Source organism: Trematomus bernacchii, unplaced genomic scaffold (assembly GCF_902827165.1).
Source record: "Trematomus bernacchii unplaced genomic scaffold, fTreBer1.1, whole genome shotgun sequence".
NCBI classification, from domain to species: Eukaryota; Metazoa; Chordata; class Actinopteri; order Perciformes; family Nototheniidae; genus Trematomus; species Trematomus bernacchii.
Genome location: NW_022987631.1, coordinates 300,001 through 325,126, shown reverse-complemented (window position 1 = coordinate 325,126; position 25,126 = coordinate 300,001). Strand labels below are relative to the sequence as shown.

The window sequence follows — 25,126 nt, the reverse complement described above, 5'->3', positions numbered from 1 at the left end:
AAATCGTTCTGTGTGACACGAAAAAAAGGGGGAAATCGTGTTGGTGAACACGAAGCAATAGATTACATTTCGTGACTATAACACGAAATGCCGTGAGACTGGGTTTGTTGATCAAGACTGCATATTTGACCAGTTCAAATACGTTTTTGTCAGCCTTGGTTGAGAAAAAGGACACCACTTGATGGCTGTATGTTCAGAAACTTTCAAAACCAGAAACAGTACATATACATTTGTATTTGAATAAAGACTTTCAGCCTATATTTCACTGATTAACACTCATCAAGCGTTTCCACTGAGCCGTTTTGGTTCTTGTAGTTTACACACACACACACACACACACACACACACACACACACACACACTCTCGCACACACACACACACACACACACACACACACACACACACACACACACACACACATACACATACACACACACACACACACACAAGCCTGATATTTGCATATAGATAGAAACACAGGAAACCATTTTTAATACAAGAATAACCAGACTGAGAAGTTTTCAGGAATGTTTGCGTCAGTCTTTAGAGGCTGGACGAGCAGAAACAGCATAAAAACAGACAGAGCGAGACACAGCGCCACATCAGAGCTGCACCTGCAGGACCAGGACCTTAACAGAAGCATCAGCTGCCCCGGACCTCCAGGACCAGGACCTAAACAGAAGCATCAGCTGCCCCGGACCTCCAGGACCTCCAGACGGTGAGTCTCCACTTATGTTTCTCCTCACGGTCCTGCAGCTCCGTCAGGAAGCCTCCTGTGACTCGGTGCAGGGACCAGTCCCCTCAGAAACACAGAGAATCCTGAAGAGAGGTCCGTGTGAATGCTGAATGCTGAGCATTCTGAGTAACGTACGGGGAGCAGGTAGCAGCTGAAGTCTTACCAGTTTCTCCATTGACTTCTGTAGTGAAATGTGGATGAATTATGGTGAATATTATTCATAGCATTCCTAACTGAGATTAACGTTTTGATGTTTGAACCGAGTTTGTGGGTTGAAGATGTGGAAGTAGTTAAGGTACAGAAAAGTGTACAGAAGACTAATAGAGGTAAAGACTTTTTGCTGTAGAAGAACGTACATAGTAAAACTTAATAAGTTGTTGTAAATTTAAAAAAGTATGCAAACTCATTGCCTCACAATAACTAAGGTAAGTTAGTATGGTGAGTAGGAACAACTTGTTTATTAAGTACTAACACAACACTTTTAAGTTGTAAAAAAACATTCATTGCATTAACTTAAAGGTCACCTATCATGCAACGTACATAGTAAAACTTAATAAGTTGTTGTAAATTTAAAAAAGTATGCAAACTCATTGCCTCACAATAACTAAGTTAAGTTAGTATGGTGAGTAGGAACAACTTGTTTATTAAGTACAACTAATGGCGCAGTTCCACTACAGCGCGGAGCTCGCTTTAAGCGTGCCGTGTCGTGCCGTGCACGTTTTTGGTTGCGCTTCCACTAGGCCTAGTTCCGGCCCGGCACGGCCCGGGGCCACTTTTTCACGTCTTTTCTGGCCCGAGGAAATTGTGGTTCTATCGGGGCCAACAAACAGGGCTGAGTCGGGCTGAGTATGCTAAACTAGAGAGAGGAGCGATGGCAAGAGGGCTACAACTACAACAAGATGGACATATTTGACCGTGATTTAATTGTAATACACGTTTCAAAATGATGCCGAAGTAACAACATACTGATACCGGTTAGTAAAAACCATGAATTAATGCTTTGTCAAGTCTGCAGACAGACGGCAGGCGAAAAACCTTTTAAAATGCGTGTTTTTCTAGATGGAGATTGGCTAAGCTAACGCAGTATATGCCCCGACCGTCCACACTCACAACAACGGCCTATACAGACATAAATAAAGCAGCGACTGTATTCTCCATGACACAGGCAGTCTGTGGTTTGTACTTGTTTAACTTTTGTCGAGTTTCTGAACATATATAAGGAGCTGTGAGCTCTGAGTGCTAACAGCTAACGGCTGTGTTGTGTTTCTGGAGTTCTCATTGAAGATGACGTCACGGCTCCGCCTACACTGCGTTACTATAGTAACTACCCCAGTTCCTAAACTGTAATGGAAGCGCAGCATGAAGTGAGTCGGCCCTGTTAAGGCCAAGCCGTACCGAGCCGTACCGAGCGTGGCCGAGGCCGACCGTGTAGTGGAAATGTGCCATTACACAACATTTTTAAGTTGTAAAAAAAACATTCATTGCATTAACTTAAAGGTGGGGTAGGTAAGTTTGAGAAACCGGCTCGAGATACACTTTTTGTTATATTCCATGGAATGCTCTTAACATCCCGATAGCAATGAATATCTGAAGTGCTTTGACAAAAAACCCATAAAATAATTAGGGCTGTCAAGTTAACGCGTTAATAACGCGTTAACGCAAAAAAAAATTAACGCCACTAATTATTTTAACGCAATTAACGCATGTGTATTTTTTGTCCTCGGCCGCCGTAGTTTCAGAGCGCATGGAGTTTAAAATACCATCGACAAGCTGATGCTGACAGCCCCGCTCCTACCGCCCGCTTGTGGCAGACCACACTTCCACGCTCACTGGCAGGCCCGGACTGGCCATCGGGAGGACCGGGAGAGAGTGTGTATGTGTGGTGCGACTCGCGCGAGCGAGGCACACCTTACGTGTTGTTGTTAGCATCTGGTGCTAGCTAGCTGCGCTAACGGATATAAGGAGCTGTTTCAATGACATTTCGCCGACAACTGCGCCGAGCACTTGACTTTATGCAGGTAGCCAGACAGTGGGACATTGTACGAAAAGTCAGCACACTCAGCACGGATAGTACGCGCTACATGATTGCAGCGTCCAGGCAGCTCCCGTTCGAGCATATATGCCTTGAGCTGCACATAGCTCCTCCAACGATCACAGTGTCTCCACACACACACACACACACACACACACACACACACACCCACACACACACACACACACACACACACACACACACACACAATTATTGTATGAGAGAGGTTCCAGGTTGAATTGAAGCGAATATTTGTAATGTTCAGAGGTTGTTGTGTTTAATATTCATGAGAATATTTGTCATTGTTCAAATGATAATAAACAAACATATAAAGCATATTTGTCCACTCATATGTTGATAAGAGTATTAAAAACTTGAAAGATATCCCTCTAAGGTACATTTAGAACAGATAAAAAATGTGCGATTAATATGCGATTAATCGCGATTAACTATTTGAATCGACTGACACCCCTAAAAATAATATCATCTGTGGAAGCTGTGGTACTGTAAAAAGCACGACCAATCATCTGAGCCGGCCCGGCTAAAATAACTGGATGGCCTACCTGCCTGTCAGCCTTCCATCTGTGCACAAACTTATCTCGTGCCCTCATTGGTCATGTGCGCGTTCGTGTGTGTTGGAGGAGGGGCTCTGTAAGGAAGTGGCAGATTTTCTCCGGTTGTGTATTTTCAAATTGGAGCGCACTCGAGCTGGTTTCTCCAAAATTACCTACCCCACCTTTAAAGGTCACCTATCATGCTTTCATACATAAATATGTGTCCCCGTGTGTCAGGAGACTCACAAAGGGGCGTGGCCAGCAGCAGCTCGGGTACGTTGGAAGCTACTGACCCAGAATCAGCTCTTTAGTCACAGGCCTGAAATAGAGGGGGATGAGGCTGCAATGATCTGTTTGGGTTTTGGAGCAAAGCACTTCAGAGACATGTTTTTTATATCTCTGAAACCTATAATATATGCCTAAAAATAGTATAACAGGAGACCTTGAACATATACCAAACAGTTGGCTTTATTGCTAGGTTCAATAAGTGAACACAATGCACTTTAAACATGTCATGCAGGAGTAAGACAATGATTTAAGTAGGTACCTCCATATGATTATTGTGAATACATGATTAAAGGTTTCAGCCTAACTCTCTGAAACATGATGTCACACATCACTTGTGGATTGTTATATTTTATAAATCTAAAAGTGTTCATTCATCTGAAGCACTTTGAGAGCATTATCAATAGGATATAAATATGGTGTGCTCTTGTAACAAGTGTGTGCATTTGTAAAGCATTGAAACAGAAACACACTGATTGTATAACTATTAACGCTAACGACACAGAAAGAAAGTTACATCTACACATCACGGTGGAATTGGCATTACTCCTGAAGTTACTCGTGCACAGTGCTGCCCCTGACAGAGTTGGCCCGTTCTTTACATAACGTGTGAAAGTGTGTTCATTGGATGACAATAGTGAAGCTGAGGGAAATGATTTCCAGATATGTGTTCAGTTAAAAACCACCAGTACGTCTTCTTATCTCAATGTCTCAGTTGTGCTCACAGCCTCTTTGCATCACTAAACTGGTGACATCAGGGAATCAGTCAGGGAGCATTTGACGGGTTTAGAGAACATTGTTTTGAATCTTCAGGAAGTGTATGAACCACTTCCTGCCGAGGACCCTTCATTGTGTACGCTGTTAATGTGTGTTATCGTGCGTTAACCCGGTGTTTGTGCCTCTTCCTCTGTGCAGAGTCATGAAGCTGCTCCTCCTGCTGGCAGGTAAGCAGCATCGCAGGCTTCACTGTGACAAACAACATGTGTTTGAAAGGCATTATGAATGCATTTCAAAGTCAAGTCCTCTGTGCATAGAGTCACTGCGAGTGTGTAATAGCCCCGCACTACTCTACTGTCTTCTTTGTGCAAATAAAACAAGATAATGTTTGAATGATAGACTTTTAAAACATGAGCTCATCCATGAAATCAATATAAATGTGAACGGGTAGCTCTTATTCAACATGTTGATGGCTTCAGTTAATGAGGGGGTTAGCCTTCAACCACTTGTATTTATGAATGAAACAGAACCCAGATACCCTGTATACATTCACCCTGAAGGAGCACATGCTTTACAGAATAAATAAGTATATCATTATTCACTCATTGCACTGATGAGTGTCACTTCAAGTCAGAGGAGAGACTTCAGGGAACGATGAGTGTTCAGGTTGTTCCTGATGGATGTGTTTCTCCTGGAACTCCTGCAGTTGCTGCCAGCCAGATGGAGCTCTCTGCCTCTCAGGAGGTCACTCTGAATGCTCCTGGTGGAAACCTCAACATCAGCACCATGCCCATCACTTTCTATGGAAAAACATACACATGGTTACACGTGAGTACAATGAACCCCTGCCTGTGTTTCCTGTGATCATCCAGCACACACACTGACTGCTGATGACTGGTGTTATTACACATATTACACATACTACACATGTTACACATATTACACGTACTACACATACTACACATATTACACGTACTACACATACTACACATATTACACATACTACACATATTACACAAACTACACAGACTACACATACTACACATATTACACATACTACACATACTACACAAACTACACAGACTACACATACTACACATATTACACATACTACACATACTACACGTACTACACATACTACACATATTACACATACTACACAAACTACACAGACTACACATACTACACATATTACACATACTACACATACTACACATATTACACATACTACACTTACTGCACATACTACACATATTACACCAGTGACGTGCGGTGAGGTTCATGGCTGGTGAGGCACTGACTTTTTCAGAGTCAGATTTACAAATATTATAGCCTATTTTGACCTTAATCGAAATATTCTGTTATTTTCAAAAGCTTTTTTAGTCTGATGCTATGATTAATTTTAAACAGACCGATCAACAAAAGGATACCCAAAATCTAAATATTGGATTGTTCTTTCTAAGTAAGATCCCATTTTCATTACAGTTGTGGTCTTACCTTGACTTGAAGATGAATAGAAGTCCATGCTATCCTTCTGGACAACAATCTCTATTACTGTTTTGTAAAAGTCCTCCTTATCTTCCTGTAGTTTCAAAAGTCGAGTTTGTTGTTTGCGGTAGAATAACAGTAGCAACAAGAACCTGTGGGCTCACGTGCGCCCCCTTCAGTGCGGCAGAGGTTATGGCTGCCTCCCCTTGTGATTTTTTCATTGCCGTTGTATATGTGTAGCGAGCCTAAATATCATATATACGTGAAATAAGTTATTTAGAGACTATGGATGGCGAGGATAAATGTAATAAAGGGATCTACAAACATTACATTGGTGACCTACAGTGAGATGGGAACAGGCATGCGCTTAGGGTTCGCTTTCCAGCCAGTTTCTGTGGGGTGACGCATTCTGAAGTGAGGCAGATCTCATCTGTGCCTCACCTACCCCACAGTAAATGGCTTGAGCGCGCTCACAAAATAAGTGGCCGCGCTAAATTAGTGCCCGCGCTCCAGCAAGTTACTGTGGGCTTACGAGAGGCAGAGCTCGTGCCTGCCTCACTTCTCATCGCTCCCGTAGCGGAGCTCGGCAAATATAAAATGCGATTGGAATCAAACAGAAATCACATTTACACAAGATCAGTGGAGACATTTTATTATTATTATTATTTAGTTTTTCTTTAATTGTTTTTCCGTTACATTGGAGTATGACAGGTGAGGCTCTGCCTCCCCTGCCTCCACTGACTGCACGTCGCTGTATTACACATAATAAAGGTATATCTGTGGTTTAGATAAGGTATAGATATTACACATAACTCACTGTTTAATATGTACTAACTCACAGTTTAATATGTACTAACTCACAGTTTAATATGTACTAACTCACAGTTTAATATGTACTAACTCACTGTTTAATATGTTATAACTCACTGTTTAATATGTACTAACTCACTGTTTAATATGTACTAACTCACAGTTTAATATGTACTAACTCACTGTTTAATATGTACTAACTCACAGTTTAATATGTACTAACTCACTGTTTAATATGTACTAACTCACTGTTTAATATGTACTAACTCACTGTTTAATATGTACTAACTCACTGTTTAATATGTACTAACTCACAGTCCTCAGAATCAGTCACTAGTGTGTTTGTCTTGATCTTATTTATATATAGATGTAAGCGGTTTCTTACCTTTCAGCGTGTCAGCCTGTAAATATGGGAGCAAATGGGGTCTATGGGGTCTATGGGGTCTATGGGGTCTATGGGGTCTATGGGGTCTCTGGGGTCTATGGGGTCTATGGGGTCTATGGGGTCTATGGGATCTATGGGGTATATGGGGTCTATGGGGTCTATGGGGTCTATGGGGTCTATGGGGTCTATGGGGTCAGGCACTGATCAGATCAGTTCAATGGAGCGGGGACAGATCATTACTAGAGCCAACAGGAAGTGGTTTGGAGCAGCTGGACGCGTCTCTTTGATTCCACATGTGTCTCTGTATGAAAGGAGACATAAAGACTTGTTGGACAGTGGCTTGTAGAAAGCTTTTTTCCAAAGCGAGAGAAATGTTTTGATCTCATAATTGATCCTATCCTTTTTCTCCGTAGCTCAAAGCACACCTTGCAGCTCAGACATTTGAGGAGATGAGACGATGCTGTTCTGGAGCGAAAGCCTTCATATTGTAGTTCCTTTTTTTGTTTTTGCAGGTCAAGATGGGCAATAAGGATGAAGTTTGTTTAAAAAATGACCCATCTGAGGACGACATTGACTGTGTGGTGACCAACGAGGGGGTGGCTTCAGACAAAATGGTCTACAGTATAACACATGGATCATTTGGCTCTTCTCTTGTTAACATCAAAACCCAGGCACAGGGTCTCGTTGATCTCCTGTTCTATAATGGTGCTACACAGAATGTGAGTCCTGATCCGATCCCTGTTACACACTGACTGGCTGTCCAGCTGTTTGTACAAAATGAACATTTCAAAGACATTGTGTGGCAAAGACAACTTCAAATCAAAGTTTATTTGTAAAATGTTGGAAGCATTTCCTAATATTTCTCTCTCTGTTCCTGCTTTCAGATGTTTTGGGAATTCTACAATTATGGTTTGCAAGCTGCTTGCAGGACATATCTTCCTGCTCGCCGTCCATTTTCTGCTAGTTTAGTAAGTATGACATGAGGCTGTTACCTAACCCTAACCCTTCAGCCTCACCGATGTTTAGAGTTACCATTTGTCAGGTCCCGATACCAATGCAATGTTTTCCTGTTTGTTTCTGTGTGCCAGGGAAACTCATATCCTAAATGCTTTCTGTTAGAAAGCTGCTGTCTTCCAGCCTTCCTCACACTCACTCTGAATGAGAACTGATCCCTGAGAAGACTTCTGTACCCTAACCACCCTGAGAAATGAGAACTGAGGCTGTGTGTGATCCATTATTCCTTTGTATCACTATCAGACATCATTCATATGAATACAGAACCAGCTTTCAGTTCAGCATGGATAGGTGAATGGAGAAGATCAAGTGCAGTCTGTTTGCTCCTCTAAGCCTCTCCTTTGAAAACTCTCTTCTTATTTTCACTTCTAAACAGAGATAGGTGTCAGAAATAATGTCATACACAGCCTTAGAGTTTCAGGAAGCAGAAGTCACTCAGCATCATGTGTCTGAAGACAAAGAGAGTTCTTATCAGTGACACATGTAGCTGCTAGCATGCAGAGCTAACGGGGGCAGGACTCACAGCACCAGGGGCTGGTGGTTCTGCTCCTTCCTGCCCTCAAGTGGACAAAGGAGTTCATTAGAAATATCAATCTGGAATAATGAAGGAGCTCACCACTGCTCTCACTGTTACTTCATGTCCTAACATCGGAGGAAATATATCAGAAGTGGCATCTATAGAACACTTTCATTCATGTGTACAGTGTTGAGGTTACCTTTGTTTTCACTCATTGTATTTACTTGATATTTTAAATGTGTTTTTAAGGTTCAAACATCTGTCCAGGGACTACAGCTGTAAAAGAGCCTCTTGGCTAACTCTGGCACATTTACAGAGATGGTTCTTAGTGTGCAATGTCCCTGTTAAATAAATAATATGCATACAAATACATTCTGTTTAATCCTTTACTAGAACATTTCTACAACAGTCGGTGGCACAGTGATGGATACCTGGGAGCCTCCTGCAGGAACATCTACTCTTCGAGACCTGAGTGGATGCAGAGGCTCAGGTAAGCTGGTCTGGGGGTTCCCAAAGAAAGGGATCCTCTAAGTTAAATGTGATATTAAAACATGTCTGTTGTTTCCCTATCTTAAATTCTGCCTGTAGTTACTGAAGTGTAATATCATTACCTCCATTCTCCTCCAAGGTGGCGCTGTAATGCCGGGTTCAGAGATGCCCAGCGCAGAGCCCTGCTCTGTTGAACTCTGTTCTCTGTCTGCAGTCCTCTCTAATGTCACTGCATGTGGGCCCGAGGAGGTTTGCCAAGCGGACAACACGTAAATATGTGCTCTTTATATCAGGAATAAAGGTCTGACTGATTTGAATAAAGTGTCCCATGTGATCGAACCCTCCATGAGAGAGTGAGGATATTATCCACCTGAGGATTATTGCAGTTATTGATGAATCTGTTCCTATTTCTATTACCCCTTTCCACCAAAGCAGTTCCAGGGTCAGTTCAGAGCTAGTGCCCGATAGCTCACCAGTCCTTTCATTGTTTCCATGAGCAAAACTGGTTGGTGTTAGGAACCAGAGCACTGCTGAACTGGAACCAAGAACCAGATCTGTGTGGAGGCTGGGTCAGATCACTAGAGCCGTAGAGATACGTTCGCTCTCACGGCCCGTTTTGAGGAGCAGCACGACCCGTTCTCCTGTTGTTTTCATACCAGCTTTCAGGTGTGATCACTACATACTGTAGGCTACACAAGTTTTCATATCAGATCACAAGTGAAATCCTATTGAAAGAGCGCCGGTAGAAAACGGAAAATGACTCAATGATAGCAACATGTACTCATACAAAGCATTTATGGTGAATAATTAAAACGCCGTAACCATCTAATGTTCATATCATGTGTTATATATTTTAAATAAGATTAATTTAGTTTGTTGGCTCTTAATCTGGTTATTGCTTCTTCAGACTGGCTATGCTAACATCATCCATATGATACAGGGAAATGTTTGGCAGTTAACGTCAAACATTGTACATTAAAACTGAACAAAATATGAATCACTGGGGAAATCTGCATCTGTTGCTTTAGTGACAGTCAGCAGTGAATTACTGACTGTCACTAAAGCAACGGTGAATGCCTCTGAATCCTAGTGGGAACAGTTCAACCTGGATCTGAAGAAGAGCACCGAGAGCACAGCTCCAATGCAGCAATATCATATTCCATTTACATGAATACAGACTTTTTGCATTACTTTTTATTATATTATTATATATGTTGCATCGTTGGAGGAGCTCAGGTCAGAAGAATGTCATATGACAATGAAACCTTTGAATTGAATGTTGAATTGAATGTCCATCAGGTGCGCTGAGGTTCCTAAGGCCCCGGTGGTGTGCACGGTGACGGGCTCCACGGTGATCGGTTTCCACGGAGCAGTGCACTCTGTCCAGGATCGCTGTGCCTACAGTCTGATGGAGCCTGAAGGCAGCGCCAGCTTCAACCTCATGGCCGCTTTCAGGGAGCGCCGGCGTACAGATGTTCCTCTTCTGGACCACCTGATCCTGTCGCTGCCAGGTGTGACCATGTATCTGGAGCAAGGAGGAAGAGTTCGGGTACGTTAGCACGTTGTAGTTATGGGGGTGTTTGCTCAAGCAATGCTGATCATTTCCTGCTAGGAGTTACTTTGTGGTGGTGTATCACAAACCCTCTGTGTGTGTGTGTGTGTGTGTGTGTGTGTGTGTGTGTGTGTGTGTGTGTGTGTGTGTGTGTGTGTGTGTGTGTGTGTGTGTGTGTGTGTGTGTGTGTGTGTGTGTGTGTGTGTGTGTGTGTGTGTGTGTGTGTGTGTGTGTGTGTGTGTGTGTGTGTGTGTGTGTGTAGGTTGGTGGTGAAGCCCTGGTGCTCAGCAGCACAGCTCAGCTGATGCACGGCGTGGAGCTCTCCAAGGACCAGACTGGAGTCACTGCTAAGTTCCCGTCCTCCAACATGACTCTCTTCTTTGATGGCAACAGCGCACATGTGACAGGTACAGAACAGTACTTCCAATCTGGACTGAATATTACATATTTATTTCTGAATAACAGCTTTAATTCTACCCTCACATCCACCAGGACTTCCTGAAGCTGTAGAGGGTTTGTGTGGCAGCCCCTCCAACTCCAGCTGGACCACCACCCCGACTGCAGAGAAGTCCTCTATCAGCCTCCCTGGGTACCGCTCAGTCCGACTGATATGACCTATTTGTCATAATGTGGATTAGGGTTCAGATGTAATGTGATCTTTGTCTCCCTCTAGCTGTGAGATTCAATACCAGGACTCAGTCGACAGCGCCATCAACTGCAACCGCTCCACCGACCAGTAAGAGCTGAGCCATGAACACCCTCGTCTTGTCATGTCATATAAGCAGCGTTGTTTCTGCAAGATCAAATCAAATCAAATCAAATCAAGTTTTATTTATATAGCACATTTAACAGCGCTTTTTGGTCCAGCCAAAGTGCTGTACATGTAATAAAAACAGAATACTACAATCTCAATAAAAGACAATAATTTACAACAGAAATATAAAAAACAAAAACACAGGGAATAGTCAGGAGTCGTGCTCCGCTCTGACTAGAAGGCCAGGGAGAAAAAGTGTGTTTTTAGTGAGGATTTAAAACCCCCTAGGGTCTGGGCCGACCTCACATGGAGGGGCAGAGTGTTCCAGAGCCTAGGGCCAGCTGCTGCGAAGGCTCGGTGCCCTCAGGTTTTGAGCCTGGTCTTGGGCACTACCAGCAGCAGCTGGTCAGCAGACCTTAAAGCTCTGGCTGGGGTGTAGCGCTGGAGGAGTTCAGCTATATAGGCCGGAGCCAGCCCATTTAGGGCTTTGAAAACAAATAAAAGGAGTTTAAAATCAATTCTGAACCGAACTGGAAGCCAGTGTAGTGAGGCCAGAATAGGGGTGATGTGGTCACGCTTTTTGTGGCCAGTGAGAAGACGTGCAGCTGCGTTCTGAACTAGCTGCAGGCGTCTAATTGAGGCCTGGTCCAGACCCACATACAGAGCGTTACAATAGTCCAGTCTCGAGGTAACAAAGGTGTTAATAACCCTTTCTAAGTCTTTAAAAGATAAATACGATTTGGTCTTGGCCAATATTCTTATTTAAAAAAAGCAGGATTGTATACGGTGCTGATCAACCAATGTAACACGGAAAACTCTTCCCTCTGAACAGCTGTAATCTCATGAGGCAGCCTCCCTTCTCCGCCTGTCACGAGCACACCGACCCAGAGCCGTACATCAGCGCCTGCACACACACTCTGTGCAGATACCCGTCAGTGGATGGGGTCGACTGCCACTTTTTGGAGGCTTACGCCAAGGCCTGCAGCCTGGAAGCCAACGTGACCCTGGAGGACTGGAGGTCAACTTCTGGCTGCTGTAAGACCCTCTTTCACTTGAATATTCACAGTCGTTGTGGTTTAATACACAACTGGAAGTCCCTGTGTTTGTATAGTAGCCTGAGTATGGTCACATATACAGGATATATGTAATATGGATAGTGTGCAGTGTTTGATTCCACTTCATTCTAGGTTTATTACTTCATTCCTAGTAATAGTTTGTATAATCATTGTTATTAGTGATATTATTATGATAACTATTTAAAACTGTGTATGAAGGAAAAAAGGGAAATTACAGTAAATATAATAAAAGCATAGATTTTGTAAAATGTATTATTTTCATTTAATTTTAAATATTTTAAACTCGTCTAACTGTCATAGTTGGCTCCTCATGTTGGATGTTGTATTACGGTGTGTGTGATATCTCCTGTATAGATAGATGTTAATACATATATAACTTTTATCAATATATTTTAATATATATATATATATTATTATAAGTTGTTATTAATACTATCATGAGTTTTAGAATCGTTATCTGAGATCTGCCCACTAAGTGTGTGTGTGTGTGTGTGTGTGTGTGTGTGTGTGTGTGTGTGTGTGTGTGTGTGTGTGTGTGTGTGTGTGTGTGTGTGTGTGTGTGTGTGTGTGTGTGTGTGTGTGTGTGTGTGTGTGTGTGTGTGTGTGTGTGTGTGTGTGTGTGTGTGTGTGTGTGTGTGTGTGTGTGTGTGTGTGTTAATGTTTGATCAGCACTGCCTATTTCAACACAGTCTCACAGCATTTCGTGTTATAGTCACGAAATTAATCTATTGGTTCGAGTTCAACAACATGATTTTCGCATTTTTTCCGTGTCACACAGAACGATTTTAAAAGCAATGTAAATAATAAAAAATTTGAAGGAAAAAGAGAAATAGAAAAATATAGATTTCAGTATTATTTATAAATAAAATTATAAAATGCAATAACGTGCTTTAACCAGTAGGTGTCCCTTTCTATCAGCTGTGCACCGTTATGGCGTAAATACAGCCTATCTACCAATTGGATCAAATATAAAAGTCAGCCGAATTAGTGTTGATACTGCAAGGAGACGTATTGTGTGAAAAGAAATGTAAGATGAGAAGGGCTCTATAAATAGACAATTACGGCAGATATGTAATATTGAATGCAGCCGAAACGTGTATTACAATGCCGTTATGTGATGACTTTCAAAGAGAAAAGCAAGCACACTCGGAATAATGTATTATTTAATTTCTTTTAAATGTTTTCGGATTTCACATCGCATAAACACCAAATCCCAGCGTGCATAGCGGAATATCAGTATGAGAAAAACGGCATCCTTTGACCCTCACATCGTACAAGGAAAAACTTCCAGAGAAAAACCCACAGTTAATATACACACATTCCTTCACATTTACATTTAAATTTACATTAAAGTATTTCGTGAGGCCTTCTAACATGTTTTTAAATATAACTACGGTTGTAGTTGAAGAGTTTGTAAATTAACTTGAACCGAAGCTGTTGCCTGTTGCAATATACAGTCTATGGTTGCTACAGAGGATTGTGGGTAATGTAATGTCTTCGGCCATCCAAAACTCATAGAAAACGACTTGTTTCTCAGAATTGAAGGGGAAAACGTGACATAAGCATTGTACACACACTAAACCTATCAATGTTGTTTAATTAACAAGATAATCTGGTGTTTTTGAGTTGATGAGAAGTGGAGATATCTCTGTCAAATCAATCGACAGTAAGGGGAATACTTACTTCCGGGTGTACAATTCTCCGTTATCCAATGGGAATGGACGCTCACATTGCCTTTAACAGCCGCCGACACAAACGAATGCCGTGCTTCCATGAGCGTCAAATCCCGCCGCCGATGGGAATACATTGCAATCAGTTGAAAGCTATTTGCGTCTGTTTATGAAGCTGAAGGAGACTAGGAGCGTCCCAACTGCACGCCTCGGGACCCTGACCAAGCGTCGCTCCTGGACGTTTATGGAGTGAGAGTGTGTTGGTTAGTAAGTACATTAACACACACACACACACACACACACACACACACACACACACACACACACACACACACACACACACACACACACACACACACACACACACACACACACACTCACGCCCTGCCGTTGTCGAGGTGAATCAGGAACGTGTTGTTGCCAAACTTCTCAAAGGTGTCATAATGGTGTCTGTCCATGTTACCTACAGGAGGAGAGAGGCATTAGTTTAGCACCACCAACAAAGTCCACACTCCTTCTGTAGATAATGATAAAACATCACATAATGCATTCTGTGCATCAAAATACTTATAAACATACATATTTTACCAGCTTTTAAAAGAGCATCACCAGAATAAATCCAGCTGATTATAGACAGTATGATATTGGATGTGGTTTTACCAAGTCTTACCAAGTTTTTAAAGCACTTTTTTTACTCAACTTTAAACCACATTTTGATTCCGAAACAAGTCATAATGTGCCATCGAACACTTTTGAACTGTACGTTTTATATTATGCTTTTAGTTTTCTGCAAAATAATGTACACAATTATAATTGTGTACATTATTTCTCCAGTGGTGATCAGTAACGAGAGCTCTTCATGGATCTCTTCTGCAACTCACCTGGAAGCTGAATGAAGTGGATCTAGGGAATTGTGTCGACTAAGAAATAGATATTTAGCGTTAGTTGAATCAGGAAGTGAGTTATTTTGTTGTTAACGCTTTAAATAACTTTAATCTTAAGGCTTGGGAGAAAGAATGTTCACGTCAGAAGGTTAAAGTCCTCACTGAAAACACTGAAGCATTGACTTTAATTAAATGTATTTTCTCAACAGATTTCACATCAATGTTTTAGTTTAGTTGAAAGCAATAATCTTAAGTGTAAATAGGTTCAACTTAATATTATTGCTTCAAACTAACCTAATACAGGGATGTGAAATCTGTTGACATAAAACATTAAATCAAAGTCAATGCTTCAGTGTTTTCAGTGCATGAAAAGTAACGAGTCATTGTTGTTAAAGTCCAAGTGATGATTCAAGGCTTTTTTGAGTTTGTCAAGTTGAATCTTGAATCAGTAAATGTGTCCTCTGCCTCTGTCGCAGTAATGGGAGATCAAACACAATGATTTAAAGCGACATTATGACAATGTGTAAAACATTTTAATGAAGAACATTACAGAATCCTTACGAAACGTAATGCATGAAGAGGCTTGCACAGAAGTGATGAATACATTTACAAAGGTTTTCCTGTAGAATGACTTAATAAATCCAGAGTGGTCCATCAGTTGTGTTTCTGCATCAGAGCAGACTCACCAGCCTCACCCTCCTCAAGCTACACAACACAGGACTTAGCTTAGCATAAAGGGGAATCTTAGCTATGATATTAGCATCTTCTGAGCCCTCATCATGGAGGACGAGTGGACACAGGTAGACAGGAAGCTGAGAGGCAGAGAGCGCGGCTGCAGAGAGACCTGAAGAGCCGCGGACTGCATATCCCATGATGCACCTCTCAGCTCCAGGCCACACAGATACACAGTGTGCAGAGGAAGAGAGTGTGAGCTGTCACTCAGAACCTGAAGGAGAGAAAACAGTGAGGAATATAATTATGACTGTATCACCTGATATAATTAGTGTGAATGCTGTTTACACTATACAGATGGAGCGTCTTATTTTGGACAGTTTAAAACGCGAGGGTCGTGATTGGTTCGTGCACGGTCCGTGATGGCCGGCCGGCCCCCAGTCTGACTTGATACCGCCCCCGTGATAAATAAATGTAATTATTGTGAAGCCAGCTGCAATGGATCATTGATCCACCAGGGGGTGCAGTGGGGTTCCACACTGGAGTCATGTGTGGAGTCTTGTACAGTATGTCTGGTACTAATGTATAGCGGATCTTTGTTAAGATCCATATGTCACGGATAGGATCATAGTCTGTGCTAAATAAGACATGTAATCATTTACAAAACATCACCATGTTGTTATTTAACAAAATAATGTTGTTTAGTCGAAAAAAACGAACGAGCCGGCTCTCCCGATTTTTAATCCTAATTTAATCATCATCATTGTTTATGTTCGCCGAATTGACATGAAATCACTGACAAATATGAATATTCTGTATTCAACTTCATTGAAACGATCAGGATGGGTGTTATTTTTCCCGTGTATTACATGGCCACATTCTCAACAAAGTTACGTAACGAAACATTCTGTATTCCTTGCTTACTTCCTTAAACCTTTTCTCCTCCTTATCTCTTTCATGACTTTTTATTTACAGTTGACTGTATTCAACTTCATTAAAATGTTATTAACGTGCCTAAACTCAGTAATTCACTAAAAATTACTGATCCCTCCGCGTCGCGGAGGGATCTTGATCCCTGGGTGTTATTTTTCCCCATAATGACCAAGTCGCTGCAAATTATCCCGCTTATTACATGGCCACATTCTCAACAAAGTAACGACATGACTCCCAATATTAATTAAAATGCTTTTATGGATTTACAAAATATTTTTATTGATTTAAAAAATAGTTGTATGTATTGATTTAAATTTACATGCATCCGCTAAGAAAAATAGTCCGTTGTTACCGTTTTTTAAACAGTCAGAATGAAACGGCAGCTCTCAGCTGTGTGTTTACACTCCTAATGGCCCATCACAGCTCTCCCCCCCCCCCCCCCCCCCCTGATCTTTCTTTTCCAACAGTTAAGTTAACTGTAGGTTACTCTGAGTGACAAGCTTACAGTTAGTGAAGTAACACTTTTTTTTTTGTGAGTCACGACCTCGCTGTTTCATTCTAACATAACGCTCCAAATATGACTGTTTCCACTCGGACTTCAATACAGCAACACCATTGTTTGGTTTCCATGGTAGCGTGTCTCTTTAGTAGCGTGCACTCCTTTCCTGTAAATTACAGGTCCAGCCAGGCAAAACAGTAATATGAAATATGAACGTTAGTTTTTAACTGAAATGATCAAATAAAGTCAAAATGTCACAGTGTTTACAAACATTGACCATACCGTTCACCAGCCCCCACCCCCCTATGTTTCGATTTCAAATAAACAAAGTCTTGGCTTTCAGAATATTAAACTTGTTTCGGCAAATTTAGATGATAAATACAACTATGGAGCTTGTAACGGCATAATTACTTAAGCGGAGAACGGAGTAATTTAACGTTACAGCAGGCATAACAACAGCCGGTGTTTATTTTATTATAATATATAGTCGTTATTCATTTGTTTTAACTAAATAGGCCACCATTGGTAGCAGTTCTCATTATATACTTCTCAGTAACTGCTCCCCTTAAATTAAATGTAAACGTTCACCATCCCCCACCCGCCTACTGTATGTTGCTTTTTGACATGTAAATGGGTAACTACCCCCCTCTGAGTGAATACCTGTTGTACCTGTCCGGGGCTAAGCCCATAGGACGATGCTCTGATGTCATCACCCTCGCACATTTGTCATATGTTTACAAAAAACAATGTTAACACTTTCTCGTTCTTAATATATGCTATATTTAGGGTCGATATGTGTTGAATTTACTTTAAAATAGCAGATCACTGTGACCGGATATAGTTTTTTCGGCTTAGTGAACGTGTGTTCCTTCCCCCCCGTTAACAATTCACGAGCGTCTAACTCTCTCCCACCCCCACCCCCCCCCCCCCCCGTCGCACCTTCTAACAGAGCCCCCCCACATATCAAATCCCAATTTAACCCCTGGCCTCTGGAGCAGAAATGAAAGAGTTTTAAAAATGTTTACGTTTTGGTAAGTTTTTAGGGAAATGTTGTAATATTGCAACGTTGGCCTTAGGTGGGAGCAGAATTTCTGTATTTCTACTCACATTGTCTGAATAAATATATTGAACAACTAAGGGTTCATTTGCAGGATTGATTGCTTACTTAGCCCTATATCAGTATATAGCATGAATAATAATCACTCATATTTGTTATGAATAATCATTTATCATTTATTAAATAGTAAGTCGCTTTGGATAAAAGCGTCAGCTAAATGCAATTTATGAAAGCCTCACTCAGGCTTTACCAAGTGGAAAGTTATTTAATATATAAAGACTATATATTATTGAATTACAAGATTAGATATACTTTATTTGATCTAAAATATTGATGTGTTCAAATGCTCTTCTAAACAAAACTGTTTCTGTGAAGGAAGCGCCATCTCCTGGTTAAATCCTGAAATTGAAAATCTGGCAACGCCCTCTTGGAAAATAGTGGGAGGGCTTAACATTCCCAGATACTGGTCTTTGGCAGGTCTTAGTCTGAAATAAGGTGCTCCATCTGTAGTTCTCTATTACCATCAAAACTAAAAACCTTTCATTACTGAGTGAATGGTTGTAGTATGTTGAGCATCTGCCGGGCTGTTCATTCGCTGTTCATTTGGTCAGAGGTTTAAAACAGAGAAAGGATCTCCAGATCTGAGAGAAGCTTTAATAATGAATTGAATATAAAGATAGACACTGAAGCACGAGTCAAAAAACATCTTTAATTTTCAGTATTAAAATAAAGCTGCTGCATTATTTCCCTTTAAAGTGAGAAAAGCAGTTCTGGAAAAGAGAACGTTTGAATTCCCTTATCTTTGAGTCGCACCATATACTGTACATTATAAATATCCTTTATCACAATTTACAAAAGTATTCTTCATAAAGATGCAAACAGCCGCAAGAACATAACAAATAAAAGCTTCATTTCCAACTTTCCAGCGACTGCCAAAAGAAATGTGCAAACATAGAATTTACAGGAAACATTTTGGAGGAAATTTCAGAGCATTTTTGTAAAAATGATTATAAAAATAAAAGGTAAAAACTAATTATAAACACATTATTTAAAATGGTCTCATGAAGCAGATTATTACACTTTGAACAGGATGATAATTAAGGCTTTTCAGATCAGCTGGTAATGAGAACGGGTTGCCAGGTTTGATTTGGTGTTTCAGAGTTTTGTTTTAGTCACAGGTTTAAACAAATGCTCATTTGTGTGTGAATCAAACACACATTTAAACACATGTTATTGATGTTGGGAAGAAACACTTGAATCCTTATCAATCTGTAACATGTCTTTACATCAGAAAGTTCAACTACAATCTAAGAAATGCAGGAAAAGGATCTATAAACAGGACGATGAGACAGATGCACTAAAGTGGTGGCAATTTAAAATAAAAACATGTTCATACAAAAAGGTAGAGGCTGGACAAAAGCTTTAAACAATAAGGAACGACTGGATGCAGCTCTGCAAAGAAAACAGAGCAGTTTGCACATCCTCCCAACCTGGCAACCCACAGGACACATCCTCCCAACCTGGCAACCCACAGGACGCCTTTCATTCCTGAAAATATAGAAACATGTCCCTGTTTGTTCTGCAGGTAAACAGAGGAGGCCCTCCACTGGACCTCTGGACCAATCACAGGGTCTCTGAGTCCACAGACTGTCCTCTGGACCAATCACAGGCTCTCCTTCATCCTCAGACTGACCTCTGGACCAATCACAGGCTCTCCCTCAGACTGACCTCTGGACCAATCGAAGGGTCTCAGAGTTCAAAGATGTTCACTTTAATGTGGAATAAAACCCCTTTTAGAGACAGGAAACGGGACTCTAACAACTGATTCAAAATGCTTCCGTCTTCCTCTTCTTCCTCCTCCTCTTCCTCCTCCTCCTCTTCTTCCTCCTCAGGTCTCTGAAGGGGGCGGGGCTTCCTGTCGATGGATCAGAGGCGTCCCATTGGTGCTGCTCAGTTGGGGGTCTGCAGCACGAGACTTATAGTTCTACAGACAGAGGAGACAGTGGGGGTTAACACAACAACAACAGCAGGATGAGGTGAACCACAGGGTGTCGTTCAGATACGAGAGGAGATTATAATGAAATACACATTCAAAGCACATTTATTATGAAGCATTGTACTGAAGTGTTATCGGCTGTACGATATTAAACGGGTTGAATGAATGTTTTAATGAGGACACGTTCTGGCAAATAAAAACGTATGCGAGACGCCTGAATGTAACGTCTGAGTGAAGAGCCAATTAGAAGCCAGATTAATCTAATGTTTATTATCCGTTAGCATCGAGGAGAAATAGTCCGTTAACCCGAGCGTGTACTTCAGGTACGGGATCATATCAACCGGGCAGCAACGTGGGCTACATCTAAAATAATGCATCAGTAAAAACCCAAATAGACGCAGAATTATAACATCATGTGTTTAAATACGAAGTCAAGGAAACAATATTGTACTTAAAGGGGACCTATCATGCTATATTATTCAAATATAGCATGATAGGTCCCCTTTAAGTGCAAATGTGACATATTTGTACTACAGTATTTTCTTCTCATGCCACTTTAAACTTTAAATACTGGATTCACACTTTACCTCGTATTTAAACTTGTATAATGTACATCAAGGGGGTCCGAACTGTTCTCACTGAGGGCCACACACAGAGAAACATCTGAAGGGCCGGACCCCCCACTAGAGGGGAGGTATACTGCCTCATCAGGTCAATTATAATTCAGCTAAACCAATGAGTCTTGAATAAGCTTTGAGAGACATCCCAGCTCTCCAGAGGGTCTACTTTCTCCTGTTGCAGCTCACACAGACCCTCAGATTGATTATCATGAGGGGAAATATGGAGGTGTATTTAAAGCTGGTTATGTGAATAATTATTGAGCTTTTTTTAATAGAGTAAGATCTGTTAGAAAGCGTTTTAATTGACTGAATGTATTTAAAAAGAGGACACATGAATACTGCTGTGTAATATCTGTTTACATATAAGTACAAGAGAAGCTTCAGGTGTGAGCTGAGGGACCATTAGAAATGGGCCGTAGTTTGAGGACCCCAATGTTCATTATTCTTTTTTTATTTGTATCTCTAGCATTCTGGAGGTCTTCAAAAATAAAACACATGAAAAAAACCAAGTTATAAAAAATACATTTGGTTATACATTTAGCAAAAACAGTTTGGAGCGATTTATGTGTGTATACACCCGGTGCAGCTAACCCGCGCCACCTAGTGTTCTAAATAATATTGCATTATAAATAAAGTACACTGACATGAAATGGCTCCTCCAGGTGGCAGTCCAAGCTGTTCAGAAGCATGAGAGCGAGACACATATAATATAAAGTAAATATATAATGTTGTATGAGTACTTGTACTGAAGTAAAGGACCTGAAAACACCTGAAAGACTCATTAACATCAGAGGCCAGGAAGTGAGGAACACACACTACCAAAATAAAATGCAAATAAAAACACAGAAGGACAACAAAGCACACGGAGCGGACGCACAGCAGCAGGTTCAAACATTTATTCATCAAACTTTAAACAATCTTTGTACAAAAATAAACCCAAACTAAAAAATAAAATGTTTTGAAAAAGCAAACCTAGAATGTGAAAAACAAAACAGCTGATCGAATGGAAGTCTGGAGACATATAATAATAAAGACTGAATATAAAGTCATCACTTTAAAACGCGCGCCTGTCCCTTTAAGAGTCCACATTGTCTCCGTTCAAATGTAACACACCGCACACACTTCCTGCTATAACAGGCTGCGTGTGTGTGTGTGTGTGTGTGTGTCTGTGTGTGTGTGTGAGAGATAAAGCGCAACATACACACATACCAGAGTAACAAGTCAGAGGAAATGTGGCGAGGATCATGACCCAGTGTAACCACACACACATCTGGACTGCTTTAAGACCGCAACACACACACACACACACACACACACACACACACACACACACACACACACACACACACACACACACACACACACACACACACACACACACACACACACACACACACACACACACACACACACACACACACACACACACACACACACACACACACACACACACACACACACACACACACACACACACACACACACACACACACACACACACACACACACACACACACACACACACACACACCCACACACACACACACACACACACACACACACACACACACACACACACACACACACACACACACACACACACACACACACACACACACACACACACACACACACACACACACACACACACACACACACACACACACAGGTAGAGACAGCAGGGGACTTCCACACAGGAACGACTCTGGTGTTTAAAACCTCACGGAGACTTTCACATCCTGTCATTCTCATGCAAACATATATGTGTCTGATCTCTGAGAGCCGATTGGACGAGTGTCACTTTATGCTTTAACATATATTACATTTGATTGTGTTTCTGTGCTGGTCCCTGAAGGCAGCATCAGGTAGTCCAATGGGATTCCTCCGTGTGATTTGGGATTATGAGGTTTAGTATTTACACGTTTAGTAGCAGGATAATATAGAGTTTTAACACCTGTATGATTTCTGAAGCACACCTGAACTGTTGAGCCCCCCCCCCCCCCCCACCCCCCCATGCACCTGGATGAGTGCTTTAAACAGCCCTCTGATAAAAGCATTTCACTCTTAAAAATGTGCACCTATTCTTTAACCTTTGTCTCACTTTAACACACTAAAAACTTTAAATCACAATTGTGTTAAAGGAAACCCCTGTTCTTTATACACTGCATTGTTTATTTATAGTTTTTATATTTGCATTGTGTTTGGAGAGTAGGAGCGCACGGCCACAGACAACGCATCGCACATTAAGCGTGCAGGAAACTGGAGTCACACTGAGCAAACTGAGCAAGGATGAGATTTTGCACGAATAAAATGTATTGGCACGAATAAAAATCAACATTTCACGACAAAATGAATTGCTTTTGTGCGCAAATGTTTAAAATGTCACATGCACTGCCCAGACACAAACCACATGCAACACATTGGAAAGTACAAACATGAAAAGCCACAAACGGTGAAAAGGTTTTCAGAGGCTCAGTCTTCTCTCTGCAGAACAGTCACAGGAAGTCCTCCTTAAAGCCCGTTCTAGTTTCAGGTTATAAACGACTGAGACAGGAAGTGAGCGTCTGTTCGCACAGCATCCCATCGGCCGCAAACCTGCTCGCTAACGTCTCACCATCTCACGTTCAGGGGTCTCTTTGTTGATACACGACACCCCAGATCTACAGCTATTCACAGCCGACACAACTCACTGCAGCCCCGGAACATGAAGGCATCGCAAAACCCGTAAAAGCATAAATAAAACAATTTAAAATGTATATATGTCCTGTCTGACACACAAGGCTCCTTGTTTTAGTTTCCTTAACCACTTATAGAAAAAGATCGTGCAGCTTAAACACACTTAGGTTTTGCACCACTGTGCGTGCGTCCTCTCAGACCATGTTGGTGCAGGGAGCTAGCAGCTAACGCTAGTGTTTCATTAGCATGAGCTAGCTGAGGGTAAAGCTTCCCGTCGATGTGAAACAGACGAGCCAGGACCCTAACATTGTGTAATAACACCTGCTGCATTGTGTAATAACACCTGCATTGTGTAATAACACCTGCAGTGTGTAATAACACCTGCAGTGTGTAATAACACCTGCAATAACACCTGCATTGTGTAATAACACCTGCATTGTGTAATTGCATTGTGTAATAACACCTGCATTGTGTAATAACACCTGCAGTGTGTAATAACACCTGCAGTGTGTAATAACACCTGCAATAACACCTGCATTGTGTAATAACACCTGCATTGTGTAATAACACCTGCATTGTGTAATAACACCTGTAATAACACCTGCATTGTGTAATAACACCTGTAATAACACCTGCATTGTGTAATAACACCTGCATTGTGTAATAACACCTGTAATAACACCTGCATTGTGTAATAACACCTGCATTGTGTAATAACACCTGTAATAACACCTGCATTGTGTAATAACACCTGCATTGTGTAATAACACCTGTAATAACACCTGCATTGTGTAATAACACCTGCATTGTGTAATAACACCTGCATTGTGTAATAACACCTGCATTGTGTAATAACACCTGTAATAACACCTGCATTGTGTAATAACACCTGCATTGTGTAATAACACCTGTAATAACACCTGCATTGTGTAATAACACCTGCATTGTGTAATAACACCTGTAATAACACCTGCATTGTGTAATAACACCTGCATTGTGTAATGAAGCCTGAACGCAATATCTAAGAAACAATTCAGGGAGTAAAGATGTGAGGGTCGGAGACTTGTGGCGTCTTTGGGACGACAGGAAGTGTTTCTGTGATGCAGGACACTCACTATGAGATGCACCCTCGTTATCTCCTGACATTATGAATCTGCAGGGGAGCTAGCTAACGTTAGCCGGTAGCTTTTTATGACGTTATTAAAATGCAGTTCAGCTGAAAACTCTCTGGAGGTTCTTCTCTTTCAGCAAAACCTGTTTTATTGTGAAAATATAAATTACGTTTCAAAAGTGAAGCGTGGATTCGTTTAGCCTCTTTATTTTTTTCATCTGATTTTCACATTAATTTTTTTTGAGTGAAAAGTAAATGGGAAAATAACGATGAGCCCCATTGAAATGCATCCATTGCTTTGTCAGAGTGTAGAAACCGGTTTTATTGTGAAATATTCAACTCTGCTTAAAGGGGAGGACAAACATATCAGATATTCTGCGTGGTCGAGATGAACCCTGTGTGCACCCGGTTTTTTAAATAACTAAACCTTTAGTTTGTCAGTGTTTTATTGTGAAAATATCAGCTATATGCTTTTACGGCCCGTCCACACAGCAGCGTTAAAAAAATCTTGGAACGCTTCTGCCCATTCACTTTGAATGGGGTGACGTCACTTTGCCTCACTTTTCGCCGAACTGCATTGTGGGAAGCAGAGCGGAGA

At 41.4% G+C, this 25,126-nt stretch overlaps 3 protein-coding genes across 21 annotated transcripts in view; 1 reads left to right on the top strand and 2 right to left on the bottom strand.

The window, feature by feature from the left end:
- The first annotated feature begins 513 nt into the window (after nucleotides 1-513).
- LOC117484577 (kielin/chordin-like protein) lies at nucleotides 514-12,740 on the top strand. 2 transcript variants are annotated; one of them, XR_004556152.1, is made up of 12 exons: nucleotides 514-719; nucleotides 4,524-4,552; nucleotides 5,032-5,153; nucleotides 7,521-7,727; nucleotides 7,893-7,976; nucleotides 8,933-9,029; nucleotides 9,168-9,297; nucleotides 10,328-10,577; nucleotides 10,843-10,987; nucleotides 11,073-11,169; nucleotides 11,254-11,385; nucleotides 12,132-12,214. XR_004556152.1 is itself a non-coding variant. In XM_034132996.1 (12 exons), exons 1-12 carry the CDS (start codon nucleotides 529-531, stop codon nucleotides 12,480-12,482), a joined length of 1,731 nt encoding a protein of 576 aa, XP_033988887.1. In that variant the 5' UTR covers nucleotides 514-528; the 3' UTR covers nucleotides 12,483-12,740. The 2 variants fall into 2 exon arrangements, 1 of the variants encoding a protein (XP_033988887.1); XM_034132996.1 differs by having other exon boundaries at nucleotides 11,254-11,316; nucleotides 12,167-12,740.
- Nucleotides 12,741-18,814: 6,074 nt separating this feature from the next.
- Nucleotides 18,815-25,126, bottom strand: part of LOC117484581 (lysophosphatidic acid receptor 2-like) — a 35,888-nt gene continuing 29,576 nt past the window's right edge. The window contains exon 5 of the mRNA XM_034132999.1: nucleotides 18,815-20,109. Coding sequence (XP_033988890.1) covers nucleotides 20,014-20,109 — 96 coding nt within the window. The 3' untranslated portion in view covers nucleotides 18,815-20,013. The remainder of the gene's footprint in view (nucleotides 20,110-25,126) is intronic.
- LOC117484582 lies at nucleotides 22,341-25,011 on the bottom strand. 18 transcript variants are annotated; one of them, XR_004556157.1, is made up of 3 exons: nucleotides 24,407-25,011; nucleotides 24,326-24,375; nucleotides 22,341-24,237 (listed from the first exon to the last, which is right to left on the bottom strand). XR_004556157.1 is itself a non-coding variant. In XM_034133004.1 (3 exons), exons 1-3 carry the CDS (start codon nucleotides 24,561-24,563, stop codon nucleotides 23,571-23,573), a joined length of 930 nt encoding a protein of 309 aa, XP_033988895.1. In that variant the 5' UTR covers nucleotides 24,564-25,011; the 3' UTR covers nucleotides 22,341-23,570. The 18 variants fall into 18 exon arrangements, 13 of the variants coding, with proteins under 13 accessions (XP_033988895.1, XP_033988901.1, XP_033988896.1 ...); XM_034133004.1 differs by having other exon boundaries at nucleotides 22,341-23,848; nucleotides 23,881-24,018; nucleotides 24,050-25,011; XM_034133010.1 differs by having other exon boundaries at nucleotides 22,341-23,848; nucleotides 23,881-24,006; nucleotides 24,050-25,011.